Source organism: Amblyomma americanum, chromosome 7 (assembly GCF_052857255.1).
Source record: "Amblyomma americanum isolate KBUSLIRL-KWMA chromosome 7, ASM5285725v1, whole genome shotgun sequence".
NCBI classification, from domain to species: Eukaryota; Metazoa; Arthropoda; class Arachnida; order Ixodida; family Ixodidae; genus Amblyomma; species Amblyomma americanum.
The window spans coordinates 91,313,431-91,340,983 of NC_135503.1; the positions used below are offsets into that span (position 1 = coordinate 91,313,431).

Sequence of the window (27,553 nt, forward strand, 5' to 3'; positions counted from 1 at the left end):
ATTGCGCGGCACCAGGATTTGAGCCCAGGTCCTCTCGCACGCGAGGCGGATGTTCTACCTCTACGCCATCGCTGCAGCCTCCACGGCGGGTGTTACTTTCTAAAAATCATATTTTTTGAAGCGGTAGCTTGACTACCAGAGATAACCGGCTGAGATCGCCGTGCATATTCAATGACTTTCAAAGCTCAGCACAGGTCAAGCCTCAGTGCCCAAGTTCGGACAACCAGTGAATGCTCAGTGGTCAGACCAATGGTCAAGGCATTGTAAAGGTCAAAGGTCGAGGTGAAAGGTTAAAGTCATTTCAAGGACAGTGGAAAGTCAAGATTATCATGGTCGTAAGGTCACGTCAAGGTGAATAAAAATTGGGTCACGTGATCGACTCTTGGATCGACGAGGAGCCGAAACGCGGCGTTTAGGTGATAGGGCGTGACGTCGCGCCCTCTTTAACCGAGTACATAATGGGAGGAGCGCCGGCGCACCTAGGAACGAAGTCGACATGCGGTGTTCGCGAGCTAAGCTGTGACGTCGAGTAAAAAAAAAAGAAAAAAAAACATACCAAAGACCAAAGAAACGACCAAAGCATAGCATAATAAGACATTGCCAGGCTAAACCATCTTGAAGCTACGGCTTCTCGGTTTAACCAAAGCTAAACCGGCATTATTTTTTTTAAATTCCGGAGCCAATTTCTTGGAACAATTTTTCTAAGCGGTGTACGTCACGACTATAGTGATGACATGGTCAATGACAGGAAGCCCGCCTCTGCCATTCGCTATAGGGACACAACCTGGGCCAGAGGGCGCTGCGGACGCCAGTGAATAGCGACCTCTCCGAGCGAATCCTCCTAGTTGATCGAGCAGGACATAATAATTAATAATAATAATTGTTTTCGGGGAAAGGAAGTGGCGCAGTATCTGTCTCATATATCTTTGGACACCTGAACCGCGCCGTATGGGAAGAGATAAAGGAGGGAGTGAAAGAAGAAAGGAATAAAGAGGTGCCGCAGTGGAGGGCTCCGGAGTAATTTGGACCACCTGGGGATCTTTAACGTGCACTGACATCGCACAGCACACGGGCGCCTTAGCGTTTTCCCCCCATAAAAACGCAGCCGCCGCGGTCGGGTTCGAACCCGGGAACTCCGGATCAGTAGTCGAGCGCCCTAACCACTGAGCCACCGCGGCGGGTATGGACGACGAGCTTCGCCACTGGCTTGTGTGCGTTTGCCTCGTCCGCACGTGAAGGAGACTAATTTCGCGCGCGCGCGCTCGTTCTTTCTGGCTCGCGCTTCGGCGCCGTTGTGACAGGAGCTTGCATCCCGCAAGCTATGCTCTCTCCGCTCGTGCATGGACGCCGTTGTGAGAGAAAAGCGCGCCTACTGGAGGGTTTTCCTCGCGCTTTGGCACTGCTGTGAACTCGTGCTTTAGAGAGGGAGCAGCTCGTGTGCGCGGCGTCAAGCAAATGAAAAGGGCGCTGTTTTCGTCACGCCTAGTTTTGTGCCCATAGTGCATAACCACGTGGTGTACGAAGTGAAAACTGAAATTGAAGCCTACCTTCGAACGAAACTGCGCCACGAATGCGGTTCGCGCTTTTTTTTTTCGTGTCTTCAAATTGTGCTAGCTCAGCTCGATGTCCTTGCTTCCTCCGTGCGTGCTGGTCAGACGTTTCTGCTACCTTTTTCTTTTCCGCGGTGTTTCAATGGCTTTGGCGCAAAGCTGCTCACCCCAGTGTCGCAGGATGAATCGCGCCGCGTTTAGATCTGTGCGCAATACGAAAGCGCATTTCGAGATGTCGATACGCTTTAATGAATCCCATTCTGTTGAACTTTGAGAGTTTTAGCATGGGCGTGCGGTGACACAATATGGCAAGCATTGCCGATCCTACCGGTGTCGCGCTTGCCTAGCCGCTTCTTCCGTATTGTCGTATTTACAGCAGATGGCGCATTCACCATGCATATATCTAAAAATAATACCTGTTAATCCGTAGCCACTCAAAAACGGCTTTGCTCACAATCTACGTACAATCTTGGAACGTTAAACTCACAAACCACTGGCACGACTCAGTTCTGATGCGGATCTACGGGGCACGTAACATTATTGCGCGGCCGCCCGAGGTCTGCAGTATATGTGGTCTGTAATCTGCAGAGCCACACTCCTACCGCGTGTGTACGACAGAGACACAAGATCAGTTCACATATGGAATCGTGTCTGCCATCTTCGCCTTTGCAGTTCGATGCGCTGCCAGTTTACATGATGTCGGCCGAGTAAGCGCACATATATTAAGTGCCCGCCAGCGTTCTCTCCTGTTGCGGCAGGTGATGGATCATTACTACTATTTTTTAATCTATGCTGCAGCGCCCGATACCGCACCGGAACTTCACAGTGAACGCTCTCTGCCACCTGGGTAATTTCTGTTGACAGCACACACAGCTGTAAGCAAGTGCGTCATTTCAGGGAAGCCCACAAGTCAAGCTAGACGCTTCTCCGTTTTTAGGCAATCGTGGTGCCGCTTGTCACTTCGATCACCGCGTAAAAATTGCCCATCGATGGACATAAACAGCGCACTGCGCCGTCGTCAGGCTGTGCTCGCATCCGTCGCGCCCTCGAGGAGACGGGCGCGCGCAGCACGCGAACACTGCCAGTCAGAGCGCCGAGGCGCCGTCGCGCCCGATCGGCGCTTCAGAATTCCGCCGCTACGGGAGGAGCACGGCGCTGTCGTCGCGTGGCAAACCTTAGGTTGGGGTCTCTATAGGCATGGCGTCACGGCTACATTTCCGGCACGAAAGCAGTCGTATGCGTTGCACTCGTTGGCGCGGCCGCCGCCGTACTGAAAGGAAGGGGAACGGCGCTATTTTAGCGCCGCCTGTAAACGGCCCGTCCGCCGGGTGAATCCCCTGAGCCAGCGGACGAGTCGTTGGTGCCATTTCCGGTGTTCAGCAGCCGGTTTCTACACAGGGCGTACTTGTAGAGTTCGAAGGCTATCGCGGTTGTCATTCGCAGAAGTCGCGCCTAGAGATCCGGGAAGACGATGCGATCTCAGTGACAACGGTGAACGGTACGCAAGCGATTGCGCCGACGGTGGCGCCCTCCTGAAGTAAAAAACAAAAACCCAGTGGCGACGCGTAAAGTATTCACGGGCGCAGCGCGGTCCCAACCTCTTTATTTTTTCGCGCTCGCCGGTGTGTATGACCTAAGAAGGAGAGGCCTAACGTCATTTTGTAGCGATAGCTACATTACGATAGCATTTCGAGCCTTCAGCGTGGCGGCACCGTGGCTGGTGACGTGGTGCGGAGCAGCTGCCGGCGGCGCCGTGGCTGATCACGTGGTTCGTCACGTGGTTGGTCATGGGACCACCCGCGTGGTGCGGAGCAGCGCCGGCGAAACCACGACACAGTGCTTCTAGAGCACTGAAACCGAGCTGCCGCAGTTGTGCGCAATCGCCGTGTTAAGTGGGACGAAGATGAAGAAGGAACGCCCAGCGAAACGGAGCGGCGAATGACTGACTTTGCAATTCAACTGAGCAAGTTCCACTCGGCCAGCTGTAGCTATCGCGTGGCTCCAGCTTTAACCAAAGCTAAACCACCGCCATTTTTTTATTCGCCGATATCTTTCCTGTTGATCAAGCTAGGTCAAAACTTTTTGCGGTGAGGGGACGACGAGTGAAGGAATAATTATCGCCCATCTTCTTTACTTAGTAGATGTGTTTTCCTAGTCCCTATAATCAAAATATTTTTGATCGAATACTAGAAAAAAAATTGAAAAGTGCAGCTTCTTCCATAATTTTTAACCCAATCCACAGACTCCAAAGACACTCATTTAAATGCTGAGGTGAAAAAAGGGAAGAGCTAATAACTCACCGGTTATTTTTTTAGCGCTCCACTGCGTTTGTAATGGGAAGGAGAAAGCTTCACAAGCCAGTGGGATGAGATCTGCGGATTCTACAAGTCCCCTCGCGTATGCTCTCAGGGATGGGATATCCTTGATCTCTAACGTCTCTGGCAGCAAGCCTTCAAGAACCTGTAGCGAAAGAATAAGGGGGGGGGGGGGGGGTGGAGTGGTTGGTAATGGGAACAGAATTTCGATGGAAAGAAAAACGTGGCATATTCGACGCTATTATGGTTTTAAGAGCGAAGAGTTCCAGCAATGTAAGGGTGCAGGAAATGATTGTGTTATCGCCTCCCCACACTACTCGTGGTCTGTCAGACGTACTGCAGAAAAAGTTGCCGGAATTATTCCAGTCTACTCAGTTTTTTTTTTTTTTTATCGAACAGCATAATAGCGAATACGGGGCTATTCGCCGCATCGGAATGAAACCTTAGCAGCGAGATATCTCGTCCACAATTTCAGGCTGAGCAAAATAATTCCATTTGTTTTAAGCTAAGGGCGGTTTGATTTGATTTCATTTGATTAATTTGTTTCCTTCCTGATATAGAAAAAGGAGCAAGAGCAAAAGGCGAAACGCCTGACGATGGCTCTTGCCCCGCATAGTTTGTCACAAACGGTTATTTAACATAGCTTTAAGCGATAAGTTTTGCACCAAAATCTGCTGGGGGAAATAAGAAAATGTCACGTAGCACGGAGGGGAAAAAAGGTGAATCATTCATGTAACAAAAAATAGGTGTATGGAGCAAACAATAAACCGCACATGCCCACACAAAAGATTCTCTCTCTCTCTCTCTCTCTTTCACGTTGCTCAGCACATTAAGCGGAATGGTACTCTTGGTGCCGAAAGAGCTTGCCACACCCTTGTCTCACCCAAACGCATTTACTTATTCAGAACACGAAGACCTGGGATTAGCAGAAAATTACTTTCACATTACCGATTAGGAATGTACAAGAGGCAGAGCTTGGCAGAAACTTTTATCTTTTTTTGTTATCTTCGTGTGAGCGTCGTACAACCGGCACCAATAGCAACCCATGCACGGCATAGGCGTGCAAGAACTAAATTTGAGAGTAATATAATTAACATTTCAGAGCAAATGCAGTAAAAAGATTGACAAATGCATGAAGAAATGAAAACGACTATGAATATTTAGAAAAGGGAATGGCGTAGTGACTGCCGCACTTCTCGGTGGACACATGAAGCGCGCCGTGACGGAAACAAGGAAGATGGGAGTGAAAGAAAAAAGAGAAAAAGATGTGCCATAGTGGAGGGCTCCGGAGTAATTGCGACCAGCTCATGTCCAACATTCTCGGAGATATATTTTGAATATTGGAGTGTTGCAAGGCCCTGTTGCATTAATATTGAAGGCAAAGGTCCATGCTTCCAATGCGTTGCCAAATATTTGCTTTAAAGCCTTTCCATCGCTCGCATCGAGTTTTCAAGACTACCACAGAAAACAAACGGAAAGGTTTTACACGATAGCAATTACAATAACAGCAAACAAATGTAAGCCTGCCGACGGGAGATCTCCAGATTTATTGGTTTTTGCAGTGAACTCTTATAATATACGAATTTGTGAAGCATTCCTGTGATAGGGTTAGCGGTTTATTTAGTAAGCGCTATTTGTTAGGGCGTGAGTGTGCCCGCATTTTGTAAAGTTGTTTCTAGCATATGTGTATCATAGGTAGCATGTTGCTAAGAGCCCCTTATTTCAAAGAATAAGCGTGGAATAAACCACTGATGTACTGTTTTTCCCTCCATGTGTGACATGTGCATGTGTGATTGATTAATTTGCATTGCGTGGATGGTTGGTCAGGATACGTTTCTTGCATAATGACCTCATTGAGCATGTGCACTCATTCTGCTTAACTGCATATTCTATTGCTTTGTTACATTTGATTAGCGCGTCGCGAACTTAGCTTGGAGTATTAAGGAAGTAGAAATCTTGGCATGTTGATTTTGTACTTTACGCCTGACGTCTGCAGTTGCAAGCAACATCGCAAGTACTTCATGTTAAAAGAAAGATACGTTATACCGAGCACATCATTTCTTCTATATTGACCTGATTAATTACTAGTGCCGAGTAATTTGTCATTCATTCAAAAATTCACGACTTCCCACGTGGCTTTCATATCTAGCTAGGAATTTTGACTGCAACCGTGACTCCAACTTCCAACAGCAGTTTTAAACGTGGAACACTAGAAAATGCAGCTGGCATTGAAGAATTTCTGGCCTGAATCCTTCGTGAGGAATAGCCTCCAGCGCACTTGGAACAGAGTTTGGTGTGTGTTGGAAAAGAGAAAACTAAGGCTTTGCGATATTCAGGGCAATTCAGGCCGCAGAGTCGAACGCAGAAGCGAAAGGAATTCTCAATTGCTGCCACTTGTTCAACGCGCCGCGAAGAAATGGGCGCCGGAGGACAAATTTTTTTTTCATATGCGAGGACCATGTCGCGAATTCGCGTTCCGCACGACACAGTAAAGAGGCTGTTCAAATTTACTTTTATTGTGACGCAAGGAAGACTTTTACGAGAGTAAACCCTCCGTCCTTGGCTTCTTTGCCATAGTACAACAAGCGCCTCAGGCCCGCGGAAACCATCATCACTTAACTGTGCTCAGGTTCGAGCTCAGATTGTGCGAGCGCCTGCTTTCTCCGCACTGCGTTCGTTTAACCCCAGAACCTTCTAGGAACCAAAACCGGCGACGTCAGTGCACCTTGTTCGGTGCACCAACCATGCGGTGGATTTAGACCAGAAAGCTCAATTAGTCATAGAGTTTCTAATACAACTTAGACGGAAAGCTGGCGCCACCGTCTACGCGAGTTTCTTAAAGAGCACTTCATCCACCTCGGGAATTCCATGAAGAGCGAGGGCTCGTGTATGGTTTGGATAATGTTACGCCAAAAGCGCGGATTGTAACTCGCAATTGAAAGTTGTGCCGCGATCCTCTCCTCTGCGCACAGATCAAGTTATTTCGATATTGCGTTCTCACTTCTTTGATACATTTAATGCGACTGAAGGAGGCGGATGAAGAAGAAAGGCAGGAGGTTGGCCGGAAGAATAGCCGGTTTGCTACCTTGCATGGGGAGAAAGGGGTGCGGGGATAAAAAGGTGAGGAGAAAAGAGAGTGGAGCCATCATCACTTAGCTGTGGATATTAGGCTGGTATGGAAACTTTCACAGCATTTCTTCGAGTTTTCCTCAAGAAGACTGCTACTCTTTAGGTAGAATCCACGTTTTATGCCCAAAAATAGGCAAGTCATGTACGGAACCTCGCCTTTCCGGCAATCCTGCGACCCTCCCTATTAAGTCATATTAACAAACTCTACGCAAAAAGTGACGACCGCCAGGACCTTGGCAGCCATTTCTTGTGATCTTCTACAGCAATCGCTTCTTGAGCCTCGTGGTCTTAATTCATGGCATAGTATGGTCAGCCTGGAAGGTGAGGTGTCGTCACAGGAGAAGATCATAGGAGTTTTGTTTCTGGAAGGCAATGGCCGGATTCTCCGACTAGTATCTGCGACGTAAATCTAGCGAGGGAAGGAAATGCTCAGGCCTCCTTTGTACAATGTTCTGGTGTCACCCACTGACGGCCAAGATTTAACTAAGCGCGAGGATCAGTGTGGGTTTGCGGGTGGACACGGAATCGCGTATGAGGTCGTGCCAATTCCGAGGATGGCACCTCTCGTCCCACCCGCCGCGGTGGCTCAGTGGTTAGGGCGCTCGACTACTGATCCGGAGTTCCCGGGTTCAAACCCGACCGCGGCGGCTGCGTTTTTATGGAGGAAAAACGCTAAGGCGTCCGTGTGCTGTGCGATGTCAGTGCACGTTAAAAATCCCCATGTGGTCGAAATTATTCCGGAGCCCTCCACTACGGCACCTCCTTCTTCCTGCCTTCTTTCACTCCCTCCTTTATCCCTTCCCTTACGGCGCGGTCCAGGTGTCCAACGATATATGAGACAGATACTGCGTCATTTCCGTTCCCCCAAACCAATTATTATTACCTCTCCTCTCTCCTCGTCCTTTCCCTCACCGGTGTTCTAAGAAGAGCTACGCTTGACTGGCGGGACAAGGGGTGCCATTAACAGCTACCGGTACACTAAACAGACAAGTCAATCAACCTACGTTGCTATACTTCGCCCAGCGTGGACTCTTCGTCACTGCGTCGTAGAGATGCATGAAGTGGGCGGTCCACTTGAAGAGCAACATGCACTCTCCTCCTGGAGCCATCAGCTTTTCTATATGGCGCATGGCGCGCCGCTGGTCCCTCACCCAGTGCAGCGTGGCGAACGAGTAGAGCCGCTGGAACTGGCCCTGTTCGCGTACGAACCCGTCTACATCATCGAGGATGTCCAGCTGGAGGTACTCGATCTTAGGATGCGAGTACTTTTCTTTGGCAGCTTTCAGCAAGACAGGAGACTGGTCGACGGCCACAAGTCTTCGGCAGGGTGGCAGCCGCGGCAGCAAGTAGCTAAAGTTGATGGGAAAAAAGAACGGCATCTTAGTTTCTGAAAAATTATAGGGCTTAACGTTCCAAATCGACTAAGGGTATGAAGGTCGCTGCAGCGAATGGCTCTGGAAATTATGACCACCTGGGGTTTTTAAGAGTGCACTGACATCACACATTACACGGGTCTCTAGAATTCGACCGCCGCAGCCGTAATGGAACTCTTGTCTTTCTGGTCAGCCTAGGATAGGATAGCTTTATTGACCTCTAGCGCAAGTGCTTTTATGCGGTTCAGGTGAGTCCATCTCCGTAACCGTCGGTTCTCCCTATACCAGGGCTCCGCTGGATGCTGCCGTCGGCTGAGCTCGCCGTATCAGTCCGATCTGGTCATCGCGACATCCGAGCGCCATAACCACTGAGCCACCGCGGCGGCGTCATCGAAGTGCTGATTGCGCCCCAAATAGCGTCGATTGTCTCACACGGGGGCGTAAATGATTTATAAAAAAAGAAAGTTATCTCCATGCGGATTCTCGGCAACTAGGCTGGATTACTGATGCATTAATTTTGTATCGAATGTGTTGCCAGCGTCATCGGTGGTTTGGAACAACCGAAAAAAAAAGGTTGAAAACAGTCGAGAGGGTTGTTTGCCTTGTTGAAGACGCGCTTCCTCAAAGCAAAAACGCTTTCGCGCTTACGCGTATGGCGCATGACAGTCGCCAGAGAACTATTCTCCAAACAGCGAAGTTTGAAACGTCCAGCAGCAGAGATATCTCGAAAGTTGCTCGCCGAACGCTTTTCTATAGCTGCGCGACATCGAGCGATGGATACAGCAGGATACAGGCTATTGTTACTTTCAGTAGACATTGGGGCCAAGCTAAATTCTGCGTGGGCAATTCCCTTGTGTTTAGTTTACTACCTGGAGACATTTCACTGCAAAATAGCCCAGTGCTTTCAGCCAGTCTCCATTATTTTAGAGATATCTAGTTCCTCCCACCGCAAGTTTTCCTCATTATGCAGTCTGTGATACTGAGACCTTCTGAAGTGTCAGCATGCATTGCTCAAGTTTTGATTTGATTCAATGAAACTTGGTATGAGCGTCAGTTCTGTCATTGATCTGTGCTCGGATTCTGGCTCATTTTCTTTTGGCCGATGGCTCCTCACTGCCTGCCCTCGCTATATTTTAGCCTTTTACGGTCTTTAGCGAGTGTTTGTAGCTAACCACGACCGTGGCCTGCCGAGGGCGGCGCTGTCATCGGCAGTGCTCGCAGAGACCGAAAGTGCGCCGTGCGGGAGACGCGTGTCTTGTTTCTGCAAGACCTAGGAATCTATATTAACACGCTCCTCGGCAAAGATGCCCCTCGAGTCACGATCGCACGTGGCTTAATTGTTTTGTTCAGAAAAAGTGGATGTGTTTATTGAGAAGTAATTCGTTATTCTTAGCATATTTCTGCGTGTGCGATCATCTTGATGCGGGGCGCTGAGCTGTCCGTTTACTATATTATTTCTATTCAAGGATTCCCCTAGCGCTCGAAGACATAAAAGGGAGGATGTACACCGATATCGAGAATTACAAGTGCAATAGTCAGACGATGGTACTATTCGAATAACACAAGGAACAGCCGTAAACGCAACAAATACTCGAACACACTTGCGCACAATGAATTATGAAATCTTAGGAAAATATCAATTTATGAATAAATGCATGAAACGTTGCCACAGATGCGCAGTCAACCGTGTTTTAGGCAGTTTGTTCCACACAGGTGTGAGATCTGGAAAGAAGGATTTCTGATAAGCGTTCGTTCGACATCTGATTTCTTGTAGCTTGAAAGAGTCATCACAACCTGCAGATACAAAATGTGGCAGAACATTCACAGCTATATCAATCCCGGTTTTATCGAAACAGATGCGGTAGAATGTTTCTAATTTACTGCGCAAGCGCCTAGTTCTCAGAGGTTCCCAACCAAAAGATTCCTTCATAACTGACGGCCGACTTGGATTGTCCTAGCATTCGAGCGCTGTGGATTTTAACTCCTTGAGGGCGCACTCGTAGGTTGGGGTCCACTTTGTGTATCACACCACGGCGAGTGTCTTCCGGGACTGCCACGTAAGCATTTACTTCGTATGAGCTTTCCCCAAAAGTGAGACTGGAAATGCGTCTCACCCGCCGCGGTGGCTCAGTGGTTAGGGCGCTCGACTACTTATCCGGAGTTCCCGGGTTCGAACCCGACCGCGGCGGCTGCGTTTTTATGGAGGAAAAACGCTAAGGTGCCCGTGTGCTGTGCGATGTCAGTGCACGTTAAAGAACCCCAGGTGGTCGAAATTATTCCGGAGCCCTCCACTACGGCACCTCTCTCTTCCTTTCTTCTTTTACTCCCTCCTTTATCCCTTCCCTTATGGCGCGGTTCAGGTGTCCAACGATAAATGAGACAGATACTGCGCCATTTCCTTTCCCCCCCAAAAACCAATTATTATTATGCGTCTCACGTGTTGGGCGGCCATCTCGCTTGCCGTGCTCACTATTATGATGTTGGAACCGGTGCGAAGCCTGTTGATCAGATATTCTCCTTTACATTGGTGGTTGCATGCTACCGCTACGGCGCGGGCTACTTGATGAGTCTGGAGCGACTTGACTGCAAGTCCCTTCGGTCGCAGAATGATCTTGAAATCGTCTTTGGGGAGTGGTGGCAGCCTCGGCCTAGGCCGCCGCGGCGCTCCCTTCCCGTCGCTGTTCGAAGTAGCGGCAGCTGTCGCGACAGCTGCCGGCGGAGCATTGGCCAGAGTTTTTCCGCTGAGGTCACCTTGAGCTGTCGGTGGAAAATTCCCGGGAGTGTTCCGTTCGTTCTTCCGGTCGTTTCACTACAAGGGCTGCAGGAAACGGTACACCCCACCACATAAATCTCTCTCCAGGGAAGACGCCGTCGCCTGGAGGCTGCTACAGACGGGCTCATACCCGAATCTAAATACACTCAACAAAATACAACCCACACAATACACAGACAAATGCCCATGGTGCCACGAAACACCCACGCTCTATCACATTACGTAGGCCTGCCAGAAAATAGAGGTGGCACCGAAAATACCAAACCCGAGTGCGGAGCACTGGAAGGAATGCTCTCCAGCGACCGTCAGGACGTCCAACTTGGGCTGATCCGGCGAGCACAGCTGGCAGCGGCATCCAGCGCAGCCCTGGACTAGGGGCAGACGACCATTGCTAAGAAGATGGAAGAAACCATCCGACTCCGCCAAATTGCTCACCTACTCTCTAGAGCTCAATAAACGTTTTCCTTCCTTCCTTCCTTCCTTCCTTCCTTCCTTCCTTCCTTCCTTCCTTCCTTCCTTCCTTCCTTCCTTCCTTCCTTCCTTCCTTCCTTCCTTCCTTCCTTCCTTCCTTCCTTCCTTCCTTCCTTCCTTCCTTCCTGTGTTGAAAATTGTAGTCATTTCCGTCATTGTAGTAAGTAGGAGATAATAGACAGTTTTAGCTGTGCGTACGCAACGGCTTAGCTTACGCAAAGAGTTCTCGGGGTCGGTAGTGCGCATGCGCAGAACGCAAGCGCAAGCCCTGCGTCTTGCGTACGTACGCTAGCCAGCGGACTTTGCGTTGCGTGGCTTGCGTGGTTAACGTTGACAAGGTGGCGGCGCCCTTCTCGCACGCTTCGGAATAAATACATGTCGCCGCTGGATTCTCCGACGCAATAGCTCGCTGAAATGGTAGGTAGCGGTTCGGTTTTATTTTGCCTCCTCTTGCCCACACGTAGCGGTATAAGTGATAACTAACCCCTGTTTTACAGATAATTTAGCAGTTTTCAACCTCCTAGGCCTAACTAAATGCAGTGCCACTAGATGGCGCCACCGTTTACGCGTGCGCATGAGGGACGCTACGGCACGGCCAACTGAAACTATACTTCTGACAGCGTAACGCACACAGCGCCGTAGCACTTTGCGTACACAAGCACTTGCCTAAGCACAGCTAGAACTGTGTAATGCACAAGCAACGAGACTTGCTGGCGGGACTATTTGGGCCTTGGAAACAAGTTTCTAGAGGAAAACAGAAGCATACTTACTGGAGCGTGAGGTTTCCTGGGCCACACCCTACGTCTATAAACTGTTGCCCAACGCCAGCATCGCAGTGGGCCGCCAGGTGAAAAGTGTCAAGGAGTTGCGCGACGACTTCCGCGTGAAGGTCGGCATTTTCGACAAAAATGTCCTCTCTTTCTTGTACAACGGCAGCGGCTTCCGTTTTCTGCGGGGTGTTCTCTTGCGATCCGGGCATCCTGTAATAACAATTGCAGAACTGCTCTTGATCAGCAAAACCCATTCACTCCGCGATGGCAGTAAATGTGCAGAAACGAAGCAGTGTAGAAATAAAATATTTGAGGGGACACCAGAAAAATTGACCACTCCTGGGTGCCGTAAAATTTTCTAGATGCTTTTACAGGACAGTGCCAGCGGGCTTTCAGTTTTGCAGTCAGTAAAGCTAAATTCAGACCACTTACTGGGTTTTGCCACCAGATAAAATGTGGTGGTGTCAGTAGACTGTGTCGACCACTTTGGCGAATATTATTGGTTCTCTTTCTCGTGTGGTAATCTTTATGGTTTAAAACTGCATCCCTCCTCCTGTTAGTAGGCAGCAATGAAGGACATTAAGCTGTACAGTCTGAGATCCTTTAGTGTGCTCCACGGATTTTTATCCAGACTATTGTTACATTCGGCTTGTATGAAATCCTGGCTACGGCTTTCATGCTAGGTAGCTGCGCTATATACAGGATGTGCCAGCTAACTTTAGCCATGGTTTAAAAATATGCCGCGGCCCCATAAGACAACGCGGCCAAATGCATGTTGCTGGCTACTGTATGGTGCAAATCGCACTGTCTTTCGTTTCTGCTTAATTACATCATTAGTCGAAATTAATTCAGCAACTATGCAAGCAAAGAAGTTAGGCAGGAAATTCTAAGCACAAAATTGCAGAACGTTCTGAAAACGTCCAATTACAGAGTTTCTCTAACTATCCATCTATTACGTATCAGTTTTTTTTCGCACACTGCAGGTGTGACTGCAGGTGTGTACGAAACGAAAAAGAAATGCCATTTGATATGATGGCTTGCGGGCCGCAATTGCAGAGCTCTCAAACGTTCGGCCTACAAACAAGGAGCTCATTGAGCCTGGTGTGGTGCCGCTTAAAAGGCCACAGGGCAGCGATGCAGGTGGTGGCTGTGCGAGTTACGCCAGCGCAAGCGGAGGGTGCTCAGAATCTCTGGCTCCGGACAGGCCGCCGTTGGAATCTGAACCTGACAACGTTTAACGTTAGAACCTTATCTAGTGAGGCTAGCCTAGCAGTGCTGTTCGAGGAACTAGCGGGCGTTAAATGGGATGTCATAGGGCTTAGTGAAGTTAGGAGGACAGGGGAGGCGTATACAGTACTAAAGGACGGGCACATACTGTGTTATCGCGGATTAGTGGATAGACGAGAACTAGGTGTGGGATTCCCCATTAATCAGGATATAGCTGGCAACGTAGAGGAGTTCTATATTATTAACGAAAGTGTGGCACCTATCATAATTAGGCTTAAGAAGAGCTACAGGCTGAAGGTGGTGCAGGCCTACGCGCCAACATCTAGTAATGATGACCAGACTGTTGAAAGCTTCTAAGAAGACGTGTAATCGGCAATGAACAAAGTAAAAAGACAGTTCACTGCATTGATGGGCGGCTTCAATGCGACAGTGGGTAAGAAGCAGGCTAGTGACCAGGCGCAGGCTACTATGGGATAGGTTCTAGGAATAGCAGGGGAGAGTATGAGTGGAGTTCGCAGATAGAAATAACTCACGCATCATGAATACCTTCTTCCGCAAACGAGAGAACATGAAGTGGACCTGGAAGAGCCCTAATGGTGAGACTAAAAATGAAATTGACTTCATACTATGCGCTCCCCTTGTATCTTGCAGGATGTGGAGGTTCTCGGAAAGGTGCGCTGTAGCGACCACAGAATGGTAAGGTCTGCAATTAGCTTAGACTAGAAGAGTGAACAGAAAAAGCTAGTTAAGAGGAAGTCCATTAGCGAGCTAGAGGTAAGAGGGAAAATAGAAGAATTCAGGATATCGCTGCAGAACAGATATTCAGCTTTAACTGAGGAAGATGATATTAATGTTGATACAATGAATGATAATCTGACAGCTATCATTACGGAGTGTGCAGTAGAAGTAAGGGGTAGGGCGGTTCGACAGGATACCGGTAAGCTATCTGAGGAGACGAAAGATCTCTTTAAGAAACGTCAAAGCACGAGGGAATCTATAAAGAATAGAACTAGCAGAGCTATCGAAGTTAATAAATAAGCGCTAGGTAGCCGACAAAAGGAAGTTTATTATGGAGAGAATCGAGCCTGCTCTAAAGAACGGCGGTAGCCTAAAAGCGGGGAAGAGGAAACTAGGAATAGGTAAAAACCTGATGTATGGTTTAAGAGACAAGGAGGGCAATGTCATTAGCAATATGTATAAGTTAGTTAATGTAGTCCAAAAGTTCTACACAAATCTATACAGTTGCCAGTGTAATTAGAACGTTAATGACAGTAGCGCACATCAATGGGTCATCCTGCCAGTAACGAAAGAGGAAGCAAAGAAAGCCTTAGGAGCAATGCAAAGGGGAAAAGCAGCCGGTGAGGATCTAGTAACAGCAGATCTGTTGAAAGACGGAGGGAAGATTCTGCTAGAAAAACTAGCCACCCTGTATACGCAATGCCTCATGAACTCGACCGTACCAGAAGCTTGGAAGAACGCAAATATATTCTTAATTAATGAGAAAGGAGATGCAAATGATTTGAAAAACTGCCGACCAATGAGCTTATTGTCCGTTGTCTACAAGGTATTTACTAAGGTAATCGCTAATAGAGTCAGGGCAACCTAAGACTTTAATGAACCAAATGATCAGGCCGGCTTTCGTAAAGGGTATTCCACAATAGATCATATTCACACTATCAATCAGATGATAGAGAAATGCGCAGAATATCAGCAACCCCTATATATAGCCTTCATTGATTATGAGAAAGTATATTGGAAACCTCAGCAGTCACTCGGGCATTGCGGAATCAGGGAGTAGATGAGCCTTATGTCAATATACTGGAAGATATATATAGGAACCGTACAGCTACCATAGTCCTCCATAAAGTCAGCAATAAAATTCCAATAAAGAAGGGCGTCAGGCAAGGAGACACTATCTCGCCAATGCTATTCTCCGTCTGTTTACAGCAGGTATTCCGAGGCCTGACTTGGGAACAGTTGGGGATAAGAGTTCATGGAGAATACCTAAGTAATTTGCGATTCCTTGATGACATTCCTTGCCAAATCTCTCAGGAGATGGGCTTCAAAGAATGATAAATGAGTTAGACCGGCAGAGCAGAACGGTGTGTCTAAAAATTAACGCGCAGAGAGCCAAAGTAATGTTCAACAGTCTAGGAAGGAAACAGCAGTTCACAATTGGCAACGACGTGCTGGAAGTGGTAAAGGAATAAGTCTACTTGGGGCAGGTAGTGACAACTTATCCGGATCATTAGATGGAAATAACTAGAAGGATAAGAATGGAGTGGAGCGCATATGGCCGGTTTTCTCAGATCATGAATTAGCAGGTTACCAATATTCCTCAAGAGAAATGTGTACAACGCTGTATCTTACCGGTACTCACCTACGGGGCAGAAACATGGAGGGTAACGAAAAGGGATCAGCTTAAGTTAAGGACCACACAGCACGCCGTGTAAAGGAAAATGATAGGTGTAACGTTAAGAGACCGGAAGCGGGCACAGTGGGTGAGGGAACAAACGCGTGTTAATGACATCCTAGTAGAAATCAAGAGGAAGCAATGGGCTTGGGCAGGGCATGTACTGCGAAGGCAAGGTATCCGCTGGTTCTTAAGGGCAACAGAGTGAATTCCAAAAGAAGGCAAGCGTAGCAGGGGCCGGCAGAAGGTTAGGTGGGCGGATGAGATTAGGAAGTTTGCCGGCATACGGTTGGCGCAGCTGGCAAAGGACAGTGTTAATTGGAGAGACATGGGAGAGGCATTTGCCCTGCAGCGGGTGTAGTTAGGCTGATGATGATGATGATGATGAAGCAATATGTGCTGCGTCTGCTTATCTGTATCATGAACCGGTCGCCGCAAGGTAAGCATACTGCTGGCGGAAATCGTACAGCCAGCTGCTGCGTCGCTGCCCTGTGGCCTTTTAATTGGCAGAACACCCGGCTAAATGATTTTTCGCTTGTACGCGGAATGTTTGAGAGCACTGCAATCACGATATACAAGAAGGCATATCACGTGGTATTTTTTGTACGTAATAGCTACAAAGTTTGAAACTGCGCAGTCGGATGTTTTGTTTTCCGGAGCGTTCTGCAACTTTAAGATTAGAATTTTTTGACTAGCGTTGTTGATTCCGAAGTTGGTTAATTAATCTTGACTAATTGTACAATTAAGTAGATTACAAAAACTAGTGACTTGCTGCATACAATAGCCAGCGAAATGCATTTGGCACGTCGTCTTCGAGTCCCTCGGCTTATTTTTAAATTCCGCCGCGGTGGCTCAGAGGCGGTCACCTGCTGATCGGAGAACCCGGGTTCGAGACCGACTTCGGTGGTCGCGTTTCGATGGAGGCGAAAAGCAAAGGCGCCCGTGTGCTGTCCGATGTGAGTGCACGTTAAAGATCCCCAGGTGGTCGAAATTAGTCAGGAGCCCTCCACTACGGCGCCTCGTTCTTCTATCAGTCCCTCAATTATGCCTTTCCTTACGGCGCGGTTCAGGTGTCCGCCGTAATGTGAGGCAGATACCGTGCCATTTCCTGTCCCCCAAAACCAATTTTCATTTCATTTTTTTATATTCTTAAACAATATCAAAAGTTAACAGGGGCACCCTATACAATAAAATGCCAAGTTGAAACGCCACAACTGTATAAGTTCTTAAACGATCCCGTTTCCATTCTGGCACGGGAAGACATTGACGTTCTGTCTAGTACACGCGGGAGCCGATCACCTTCTCTAAACGAGTGATTGTTCATAAGCAAACTACGCGGAGTGAAGGAGAAAACTGCTGCTAAGACTTGAAGCCGCCTAAGGGAAATCTGCCAGTATACTTCACTCGCTTGGCAATCTGCGGGCCTCAGTCCACAAGCCTGGAATTCGAAACTTAGCACCTGTTGCATATCTCATAAAATTGTCAAAAATAAAAGTACATTTGCTCTTTAGAAAAGCTGGTCGAGATATCGTCGGCATATTTGATTACTATCCAAGTGCACGTGATGCACATTTCAACAGGACGCCATTGGAGAGTACTGTCTGAACAGATGCTCCCGCTTCACTGCGGCTATGCTTGAGGCTAGCCCACTTTCGCCTGGGTGCCATCTCAATTGACAACTGTCAGCCGGGTTCAAAGCAGCTGGAAAGAAATATCGACAAGGGCAATGGCGTGTCATAGCATCTGAATACGTCCTGTATAAACAACTAATTCAAGAAGAACAAAAAACTTTGCTGATTGGATTGCGTGCATGGCTTTCTAGCAAAAAGAGAAAGAACATAAAAAGTTGGGACAGCAGTTAATTAAAACGCGAGATTGATAAAGCGGATGGTAGCAGAAGCTTAAGTGCTTGTTTGCAAAATATAGGCAATATTATGCACAGAGCGATGGTAGAAGAAAAAAAAGAGTAATTAGACAGAAAACTACTTTGAGCGAACGAGAGTTTCCAAGCGTTATTGGCCTTGAATTCAAGCAAGCATGTTGGAATGGCAGATGGGAACTGATTTCATATTCAGCAGCTCCGCATGACCCGCCGCGGTGGCTCAGTGGTTAGGGCGCTCGGCTACTGATAAGGAGTTCCCGGGTTCGAACACGACCGCGGCGGCTGCGTTTTTATGTAGGCAAAACGCTAAGGCGCCCGTTTGCTGTGCGATGTGAGTGCACGTTAAAGATTCCCAGGTGGTTTAAATTAACCCGGAGCCCTCCACTACGGCACCTCTTTCTTCCTTTCTTCTTTCACTCCCTCCCTTATCCCTTCCCTTACAGCGCGGTTCAGGTGTCCAACGATATATGAGACAGATACTGCGCCATTTCCTTTCCCCCAAAACCAATTATTATTATTATTACAGCTCCGCATGCGTTCCATGAGTAAAGCAGACGACACGCCTTCTCAGTCGTGATATACAATGCGTATGAAGGTAGCGGCTTCATTTTCCAACCCGCAAGAGAGAGAGAGAGAGAGATAAAACATTTCTTATTTCATTGAAGTGTTCTACGAGTCAAGTAGCAATCGTTTTGAAAACTCGGTCCGCCACAAATTTAAACGTGCCATACAAATTTGCTTGCAGAAACCCCACAAAGACACTAAATGTTGACGTCAGAACCGTCAATGATCGGAAACAAGAACAGGGCAACAACTATTCGCAGAGATGTGACAATACATCTGTTTGTATTATGCATGGAATAAATATTGGTTCATGAAAATGAAAAAAAATGCCATGCTAGACGCGTCGTTAGACAATGCAATCCAGATGAGAGCACCTTGAAGGTTTAATAGTGTTCTGGCGCGAGCATATATGGCAAACGCTAAAATACGCCTTAAAGGTGCACAGAAGAAGAATCTGAACTCATCTTTTTACCGCGGGAGCTCCACGTACACGTTCTAAGCATTCTTAGAGAATTTGAATTGTTGTCCTGGGCGGCCGATTTCTCTAATTTAAATTGGATTAAAAGTCCCGGCTCCCGCCTTTTTTTTTTGAAGTCAACGCTGAAGGTAGGAGGAGTCTACCAACGCGTGGAGTGCCTTTTAGCCATTGCCGTGCCAGGCTTCGCTTTCACTTTTATTTTATTTTGTTTTTTTTTGCCTTGTGCGAATAAATGCAGGGTAAAATTATCCACCGTGTCAGGGTTAATTTGAGATACATGGGAGAGGCCTTCGCTCTGCAGTGGGCGTAGTCAGGCTGATGATGATGATGACTTATACTACGTCCAGGAATTCGTAGAATTGTATTTAGAGCACACCATAAATTTGAAAATCATTTACCATAGCTGCATGGTATTGTCTCACTACATCAGTATTATTAAAGAACTCTAATCCCAAACGCTAACCTTGCGGGAGGTTTGATTTGCTTACTTCTAATTATCTGAATCGCTTAGAAGACGGTATCACCAGAATAAACATTAAGTTGTGACTAAAGTATGAGAAAAGTAATTATTGGCGAGTAGTGGTCAACTCCAAAATCTAGTTGTCCGAGCAGTTAGGCGTTCACTTAAGCTTAAACTGGGTGGTAAGCATGCCCTTGCTTGAAACCTCCGGGACCGCATTCGACGTCAATGGATTGTTGCAGCTCGTTTTCGCAAGGCCTTAACGCTTTGTGAAACGTGTCCGGTATTTCGGCCACTTCTTTTGCGTGGCGATGGGCATTTCTGTCGTACACGTCAGGTTGCTCGAGCACCTCCGGCACTACGAACAGGGCTGGCAAAGGTTCCACCTCCGAGTGCACCATTACGGAGAATGAACGGCCAAGTGTGCCTCGGCGGAATCGCGAGAGAACAGGACGTTTAGAATACAAACGCAAGATGTGAGAAAATACTAACATCCTCTGGGCTGTGTACGCGGCAGCTTGTGTAGATTCAAAGGAGTGCCTTGCCTAAAACAAACATGTCGGAAGCAAGTCAGAGGTGTCATGGGTGTGAGGTCCTCTCTGCTACACAGAAAACGCATGCTGCGCAAACAGATCCTTTCGGGGCAATTGAAGCAAATACAAGTTAAGAGTAAATAAAGCATGGGTTGCAACACAAAACTACAAAAGTAAGGAGTTCTCCGCTCCATTGAGGTGGGTTTTTGATGACCTGGAAATTATTTTAGGACCCAACGTCCTGCAAAGGTTTCGCGGTGGCTCTGAGGTTATGCTGCTCCGCTGCTCACACGAAATACGCCCGTTGCATCATGGCCATGGCGGTCGCATTTTAATGGAGGAGAAATGCTATTGGTCCTTGTACAGTGCGATGACAGTGCACGGTGATGAAGCCTGTATGGCGCAAATTGCCCTGAGCCCACCTCTACGACGTCTCTCGTAGATTGAGCAGCTTTGGGCCGTCAAACCTCATAAACCATACAATGGTTGTTGGTGCGACTATTTTTTTCAAACTTCAATTTTATTTCCTGGTCTAGCCGTTTACGTGCACGCTCAAAATGACTCTTTAGAAGATTCATGCCAAGTTGTGACAAATCATTTTGGCATGACTTCATCTACAACGTTCGAGCGCATTTGCGGCTCCATCTTTATTCGCCACGCTCCAGCATGTATCTGGCGTTCTCTCATTTCTAGTATTTTCTACTGCCTACTTTGGAATAGATATACTGCGTATTCGCTAAAGGTACGAGGAATTACAATTTGAAAAGACTGTCTGCCTGGCTTTCCATAACGGTCATTGGTTATCGCATTATGTTTCCTTTCAAAGGTGCTCAATAAAGGCTATTTTTCTTAAAAGGAAACGCGGGCACTAAACGTGTAACTCTACCAATAGCCTATAAAGGAGTACGTGATGTGCTTACGTTCGCCTGTGCCAGTTGTCGCGGTTAAAGTGTACTAGTGGTGATCACACGTGTGCGGAGGAAAAAACACATTCCGTTCCGAGCCTACGTGACAGGAACCACAAGCTGTGCTCTACATTCCATTTGTGAGAAGAACAACGCAGACACGGGACAGCCAAAGTGACCGGATTCTCGGCAGTGACCTCGTGGCTTGCTATGAGATACGTGTCATGGAGCATGCATCCCTCAACGGAAGTTAAAGGGAGGAATTCTTTAGTGACACAATTTCTTTTCATTAATATTATCATCCATATCTTGTGTACTGCGTGGCACTCTCGCCAGCACACAATAATCGCTCGCATGATGCTCTCTGTTTCTTATCCTAAGCATGTACCGTGGTTCTCGTAACAATTTTTTGTGATGCCCCTTTTTTTCTTTATTTCACAAGTGACGTACCAAATTACATGAACAAAAAAAAAACTACGCAGCCAATCAAATTTAACGTGACTCATGTTCTGTGCGCTGTTGGACAACGTTCTCTTCAATCTCCAGCTGGCCTGTTCTTAAACGAGCTGTCGCCGCTGTATTTTCGCTAATGTCGCAATCTCACAAAGAAAACGGCGGGAAATACGGGGACAAAAGAGAAACAAACATGACAGGACCACCTGGCGCTGGTCCTGTTGTTTGTTTCTCTTTTGTCCGCATATTTCGCGCCGTTTTCTTTGTGATTCATGAACCAACTAGCCCAAACTAGAGTTCTCCTTGAATGTCGTAATCTCGCCTCCTCAACTGACTCCCTGCCATCCCTCAGCACATGGTTCTTCTCCTAGAATCATAATTGCTGCATCAAAAAAACCGTCGGTTATCCCGTATCTGAATTGTTTGCTTCGTTATTTCAGCTAGGATAGGACTCAAGTTTGAACAACAAATGCACAACTGAAAATCGAAGCCAAACACCCCATCGAAATTTTAAATTGTAGTACCGCAATGGGAACACCATTATTAGGAGAGTGAACATAAATGATCGCTGTGACAAACCCTAAAGAAAGGTCTCTATATTTACATGACCATAATAATTACTGCAAAGGATCTTGTCATATTAAGCTGACGAGTTGTATGGTATTAACCGCATGATAGCCAATTTCTAAGGTTTTCAGGTACGAATGTTCTTGCGACGCATTTCTTACACATGCCGCGGAAGACTATGTGTTTGACTAGGCTGTTTTCTTATGTAATCTGATTTGTATTTTGTTCGAGCTTACGTTGTTTCATTCCTTACTGTATTACGTTATATTTTCGATTTACTTTTTGTTTTCATTTTGCTGCATTGTTTTTACTTTTTATCCACTCCCTTCTGTAACGCCCCACTGGGGCCCTGAAGGTATTGTAATAAATAAATAAATATGTAGTTTTTCTTCCTGCCATGCTCCTGAGCACCAAGCAAATATTTTTATATTCTTTTTTTTTACCGATACAGGATGTTTAATGTGATATAATTTTCCTATAAAAGTGGTCTGTGCAGGCACTGGGCGCGGCGCCAGGGTAAGGCCGTTGACTTACTGCGCGCTGCCCATAGTATCCATGAGCAAAAAATGTTGGTCAGAACAGATTCTGCGGTAGGGTTCGAATGAGTCAGCTGTTCTTAATTACCTCAGCGGTGTGTAAAAAGCAGAGCTGAGAAGTTCCGCAGCTGTTGAAAAGAATGATTCGTATCCTCTGGCTCATGGAAAGATAAAGGAACAAGTGTGTGTAATTACAAAGTTATGATTGCCATCAAAACACCAAAGTACATTATAGAGGGCAAATACCTGTCTCATGCCGCGCCCTCTCACGCAGTGGTCTTTTGCGTTTCGCGTGTACATTTTTCTTTCATCAGGTTTAGATTTACCCTCTAACAGTAACACCCGCCTGCGCTGCTTACAACGACGTCTTCAGGAAACCAGTGGCTGCTAACGTATTCGTTTTTTAATCTTCTACCTGTTGTTTCCACTGTATGTGAAGAGGATTTCCAGAAAAGCAATGCAAAAAAAATCAGAGATGCAATGTCCCCACCTGACAGCCCACGGGGCCACCCTTCCCTCAATGCGCTTGCGGAGAATGTGGTAGCTGGGCAATTTTTGCAGGCGTTCTTTAGCAGGTTTACGTATACTCCATTTATGCCCTGCTAATAGAATGCTTGAATAAACGATGCAGTTCTGAAAAAATATAATAGCCTTTCGTATTCCATTAATGGTATGGAACTGAGCTTTTATACTTTCGGAAGTTTCTTCACAAGCATTAAATTTTGCCTCATTTTCTGTTATATATTCTATGGTATCTATTCTGACGTACAAAGAGCCGGCTTCGTGACTTTGAAGAACAGAACACGTTTCTTTTATCCATTTCGCACGGACAGACAGAAAAAATTTATTGCTGCGAGTGAGTTTTAGACCCTGATGGGTATCTGGCCCACTGCGCGGTCCCGTGCTGCATCATGTTGGTCATGTCGGGACATGACGTCGGCTGCCCGAGTCACCGCAGCAAGCGGCGATGTCGGGTCTCCAGACGTGAGCAGGACCTCCCAGCCCACCCAGCTTGAGATGGCGTGCTGTCCCTGCGGGGGAGGGTCAGCAGGGCAGCCGAAAAGGATTTGGGAGAGAGTGGCGTGAGGGTCACCGCATAGGGAACATGCAGGGGACGTGCCACAATAGTGGGATAACAACTGAGGGGATGACAGAGAGCGGGTCTGGAGGCGTCTGAAGAGGCTCTGTTGGGAGTGCTTAAGAGAGGGGTGGGGAGGAGGGTAAGTCCGACGGTCAAAACGGGGTGTTTGCGTGAGCTCTGCAGAGGTGTGCGCCCGCTCCCTCGAGAATCCTGGATTGAGACTGTCCTGAGCCCGGCAAATCAAACCTCGGGCCAATTTATCGGCAGCCTCGTTTCCAGGGTTGTCACAGTGAGCCGGCACCCACTGGAGCTCTACCCTGTGCGGCAAATTTCGCACACGTAGTGTACAGTAGCATGAAGAAATCAGTCGCCCTGCTCTGTTCGTCTCCTATTTACACTTAACGGAAGGAGTAATGGCGAAGAATTGTCGTGACCCCTGTAATTAGACTTTAGAAATTATTTCTCTAAATATTCTTCAATAATTAAGCAGAGGCAATGCCGAAAGAAACAGGCCTGCAATTACAAAGTGGGCACCAAAAGAATAATATAAATTTTGTTGATTCTGTAAAACTTAAGAGTACCCCAAATAAAACCGGAGCTCAGCGTAGCTAACATTTAGTTGCGAACAATCTGATTCTCTTCACAATTTTTCTTCGGTAATTACATTGTTTTTGGAAACAGCCAGTGCAGAAGCAATGGTGCAACCTAGAGTTAAGCTGTCACAGTTTTTCTCCCTAAGCCTTGGGACAGGTGCAGCGGACAAAATTGTTTTCAATGCGAAGATACGAAGGGTTTAAATATAACATTTGAGTGCCTTGACCGACCGTTGTGGGGAGTCTTAATAGCACCGTGGCGCCGAGCGTAATGCCACTGCTGTGGTTCGTGTCATAGCGAAGAAATGGGAAAGCTTCCCTCTGCTCTACTGTGTCAATGATCTTTAAACAACGCCAGATGGTGAAAATGATTTCGGAGCCTTGCACTACTGCATCTCATTTCTTAGTGGGGCTTTAGCGTGTAACAATCCATCGAAAAGTATTGAATTTGTAAAAATTTGGGGCTGTCTGAAAATTGGTTTCGAAATGATGCTCAGAGCAACAACTGAAATATATTCCGAATCATCCGAACCTTTTAACACACGTGCACAGCACTATGTTAACTATATCTGGACGCCCCACTCCAGTTGTAGTCAACATAGTGCTCAGCGCTTTTGTTTTTATTGCTCCATCATGAACTAATCACACGCACAACCTTGAGACATTTCTTATTGTGTTAATAGTTTGTGAATATTACCTGTCCCCCTATCCTCTCTTCCTATCCCCTCACATCTTTCCTTTCATTTCTGCATTCTGCCTGCTACCCTTTATTTCAGCTGCCCCAGCTCAGGTGCTTCAGTATCGATGGCAGATGCCGGGGCTAGCAAAAATCTCTTCCTTCCTCTTTATTATTATTTTAATAAAAACCACTTACTAGTACTACTACTACTTTTTGAATTGTCACCGCTATTCTATTCTTGTTATATCGCGATGTTGAGCACAAATATAAAAAAAATGAAAGCAAGAACAAGCATTCAGTGAGACCACGCTACGTGTTGGGCTACATGAGAATGAAGTAATGCTCTCTCCGTGCATGCTGCTTTTAGTTCCCCTAAACCATAATCTCCGCTTTAAACACGGTGCTGTGGCGAATCGGCTGAGGCGGTCTGATGCTGTGAAAGACGCTGCAGTATTGGACGCCTGCTGCGGGTGCCAATGTTTCGTGCAGAAGAAGCGTAAAATCGCCCTGGCGTTGTGCCATGTCAGTGCACGTCACAAATGCGAAGCATTTTAAATTCACATCTGCATCACGACGTTCAGGAGTATATATACTACATATACCATAACAGCCTCCTTTCAAATTGAACCCAATATGACAAGACACTAGTCCCTCTTTGCAGTATTCAGGCCTCGCATTGCGAGGAGAACACCTTGCACTTTCGCAGGCATTCATGCCAGGACCTTGTATACTAGACCAGTAAGACGAGCGCACAGATTAGGACGCGACACATTAAGATGCATGGTATATCATTTGAGCCCCTCCTCTCTGTCTGAACAGCGTATTAATTATTGGCCGGGCATCAGTAATAACGTCTTTTCGGCATTCTGAATTTGCAAACTTCGTATCTCAACGAGAGAGCCTCGATGCTGTTGCATCATCAATTATGCAAATGGCGGCTCTGTTTCTAGGGCAGTTGGAGCCATAGTCTCACTGTGGTGAGGTCGGCTGTAGATCCTCTCATGGACGAGTCCTCTGCAGGAGGTGGCCGGTGTAGGGCGACGGAATCAGAGACTTCGGATCGACATCAAATCCCGCACTGGCGTCTGTGTCGTTGGCTTCGAGAATTAAGGTCGAAGGCTGCCCTAGAGTGTAGTGCATCCATTCTGTCTCAGCATGGCGCTTTGATCGGCTAGTCTGCACGGCGAAGGCCACGGTCATGAAGATCGAGAAAAGGAAAATCGCACTCACAAGCACGAGTCCGAAGCGAACTGTGCTGCTCCAGTCGTCGTTGGCAGTCTCCCATTCAACGGGCGCGCACTGGACCAAGCGCATTTTCCTCTGCGCTGATGGCTGTTCGCCTTTTACTGCGCCGCCTTCTGGGCTTGACGGGACGGCAGACACGCCGCTTCTGCGGGCTATCTGGCCTTCAGACACCTGCGGCAGCTGGCGACGAAACACCGCGCTCAGGCCAGGAGCAGGGCTTGTGGTGGCCGTTAGCATCACGCCCCTTTTTGATGAGTGGAGGAGAAGAAAGGGCAGGTGGTTATCTCGGAGTCAGCGCTGTCACGGTGTTGCACCCACGCTTTTGATCGCTTCTTCTTCAGTCACGAGCGTGGCTCGCATCATGGCGCACGAACGGAACGTAACCGCGGGTCACGGACACGTTGTGGCAGTAAGCAAGTGGGCGTAAAACACCTATATGATGGTTTATGTTTGCTCGCAGTAAGAAGCCTTTTATTTCACAGCTGGCCGTCTCACTACATCGCGCATCTTCCACTGATATAACAGGCTTGTGCAAGCAAAAAAAGACGTGGCAGGCCTGGAAGGCGCAATGCAGCGGGAGACTTATTTCATTTAAAAACTGGTAGATAAAGTGCACAGATCATGTTAGTGGGCACCCCATTTAAAACTTTTTCTCCAAGTGGATAGCCTTATTGATAAAAATGCAGTGATGTCGGCTACATTTAAAACCCGTGCTAGACAGAATGGTTTATGGTTTATGGGGGTTTAACGTCCCAGAGCGACTCAGACTATGAGTGACGCCGTAGTGGAGGGCTCCGGAAATTTCGACCACTTGGGGTTTTTTAACGCGCACTGACATCGCACAGTACACGGGCCTCTAGAATTTCGCCTGCATCGAAATTCGACCGCCGCGGCCGGGATCGAACCCGCGTCTTTCGGGTCAGCAGGCGAGTGCCATAACCACTGAACCACCGTGGTGGATCTAGAGAGAATGGTAAGAGCATATCTTTTTTAGAACTAAGAATCGCTGTTCCAACTCAGTAAGCAGATGTCGCCTTGTAGATAGTGTATACATATCCCCTTCGAAACGAACACGCTTTCAAATTTATTGCGACATCTACTTTAGAAGATTAAGATCAAAATTTATGCGTTCAACGGATCGTCGTCGCAGCAATATGCCTGAAGCCGCAGCTCTAGCAAAGTATATGGAAGATGGCTCTGTGTTGCCTATCGTTTCCTGCACGTGACGTCCACCGTGGCTTCACCAGCAAGTTACAGACTATCGGCACATTAATTGCATACAATCACGATTCGTTGGCCACCCGAGTGAGTCTAGTGTGGGGCAGATGACCTTTTGTCTACGATTGAAACTTCACTATGGCGGTACGCGGCCTATATCGACGATAGTGTGTATGAAGATCCCGTGATCACGGCTATCTTTTCCTGCATTATTTCCACAAATTGCAACATGCTCATACACTTGTTCCCCTGTCTGGCTATCGAGACAGGCAGAGCTGTTGGCTATTCGGGAAAGCAGAAAGTTGGGCGAGTTGGTTGAAATGCATACTGAAGAAGTT

General features: G+C 47.4%; 1 protein-coding gene across 7 annotated transcripts in view; it reads right to left on the reverse strand.

Moving 5' to 3' along the window:
- LOC144099393 (juvenile hormone acid O-methyltransferase-like) overlaps nt 1-26,134 on the reverse strand; it is a 43,451-nt gene extending 17,317 nt beyond the window's left edge. Inside the window, exons 1-5 of one of the 7 annotated variants that reach the window (XM_077632644.1) lie at nt 25,726-25,945; nt 19,898-19,950; nt 12,382-12,591; nt 7,999-8,344; nt 3,851-4,010 (exon numbers count right to left, since the gene is read on the reverse strand). In XM_077632644.1, coding sequence (XP_077488770.1) covers nt 3,851-4,010; nt 7,999-8,344; nt 12,382-12,591; nt 19,898-19,950; nt 25,726-25,755 — 799 coding nt within the window. In that variant the 5' untranslated portion in view covers nt 25,756-25,945. Of the gene's footprint in view, nt 1-3,850; nt 4,011-7,998; nt 8,345-12,381; nt 12,612-19,897; nt 19,951-20,858; nt 20,980-25,725; nt 25,954-25,982 lie in introns of those variants that run through there. The other 6 variants (XM_077632649.1, XM_077632647.1, XM_077632648.1 and 3 more) reach the window with 6 other exon arrangements.
- Nucleotides 26,135-27,553: the final 1,419 nt, after the last annotated feature.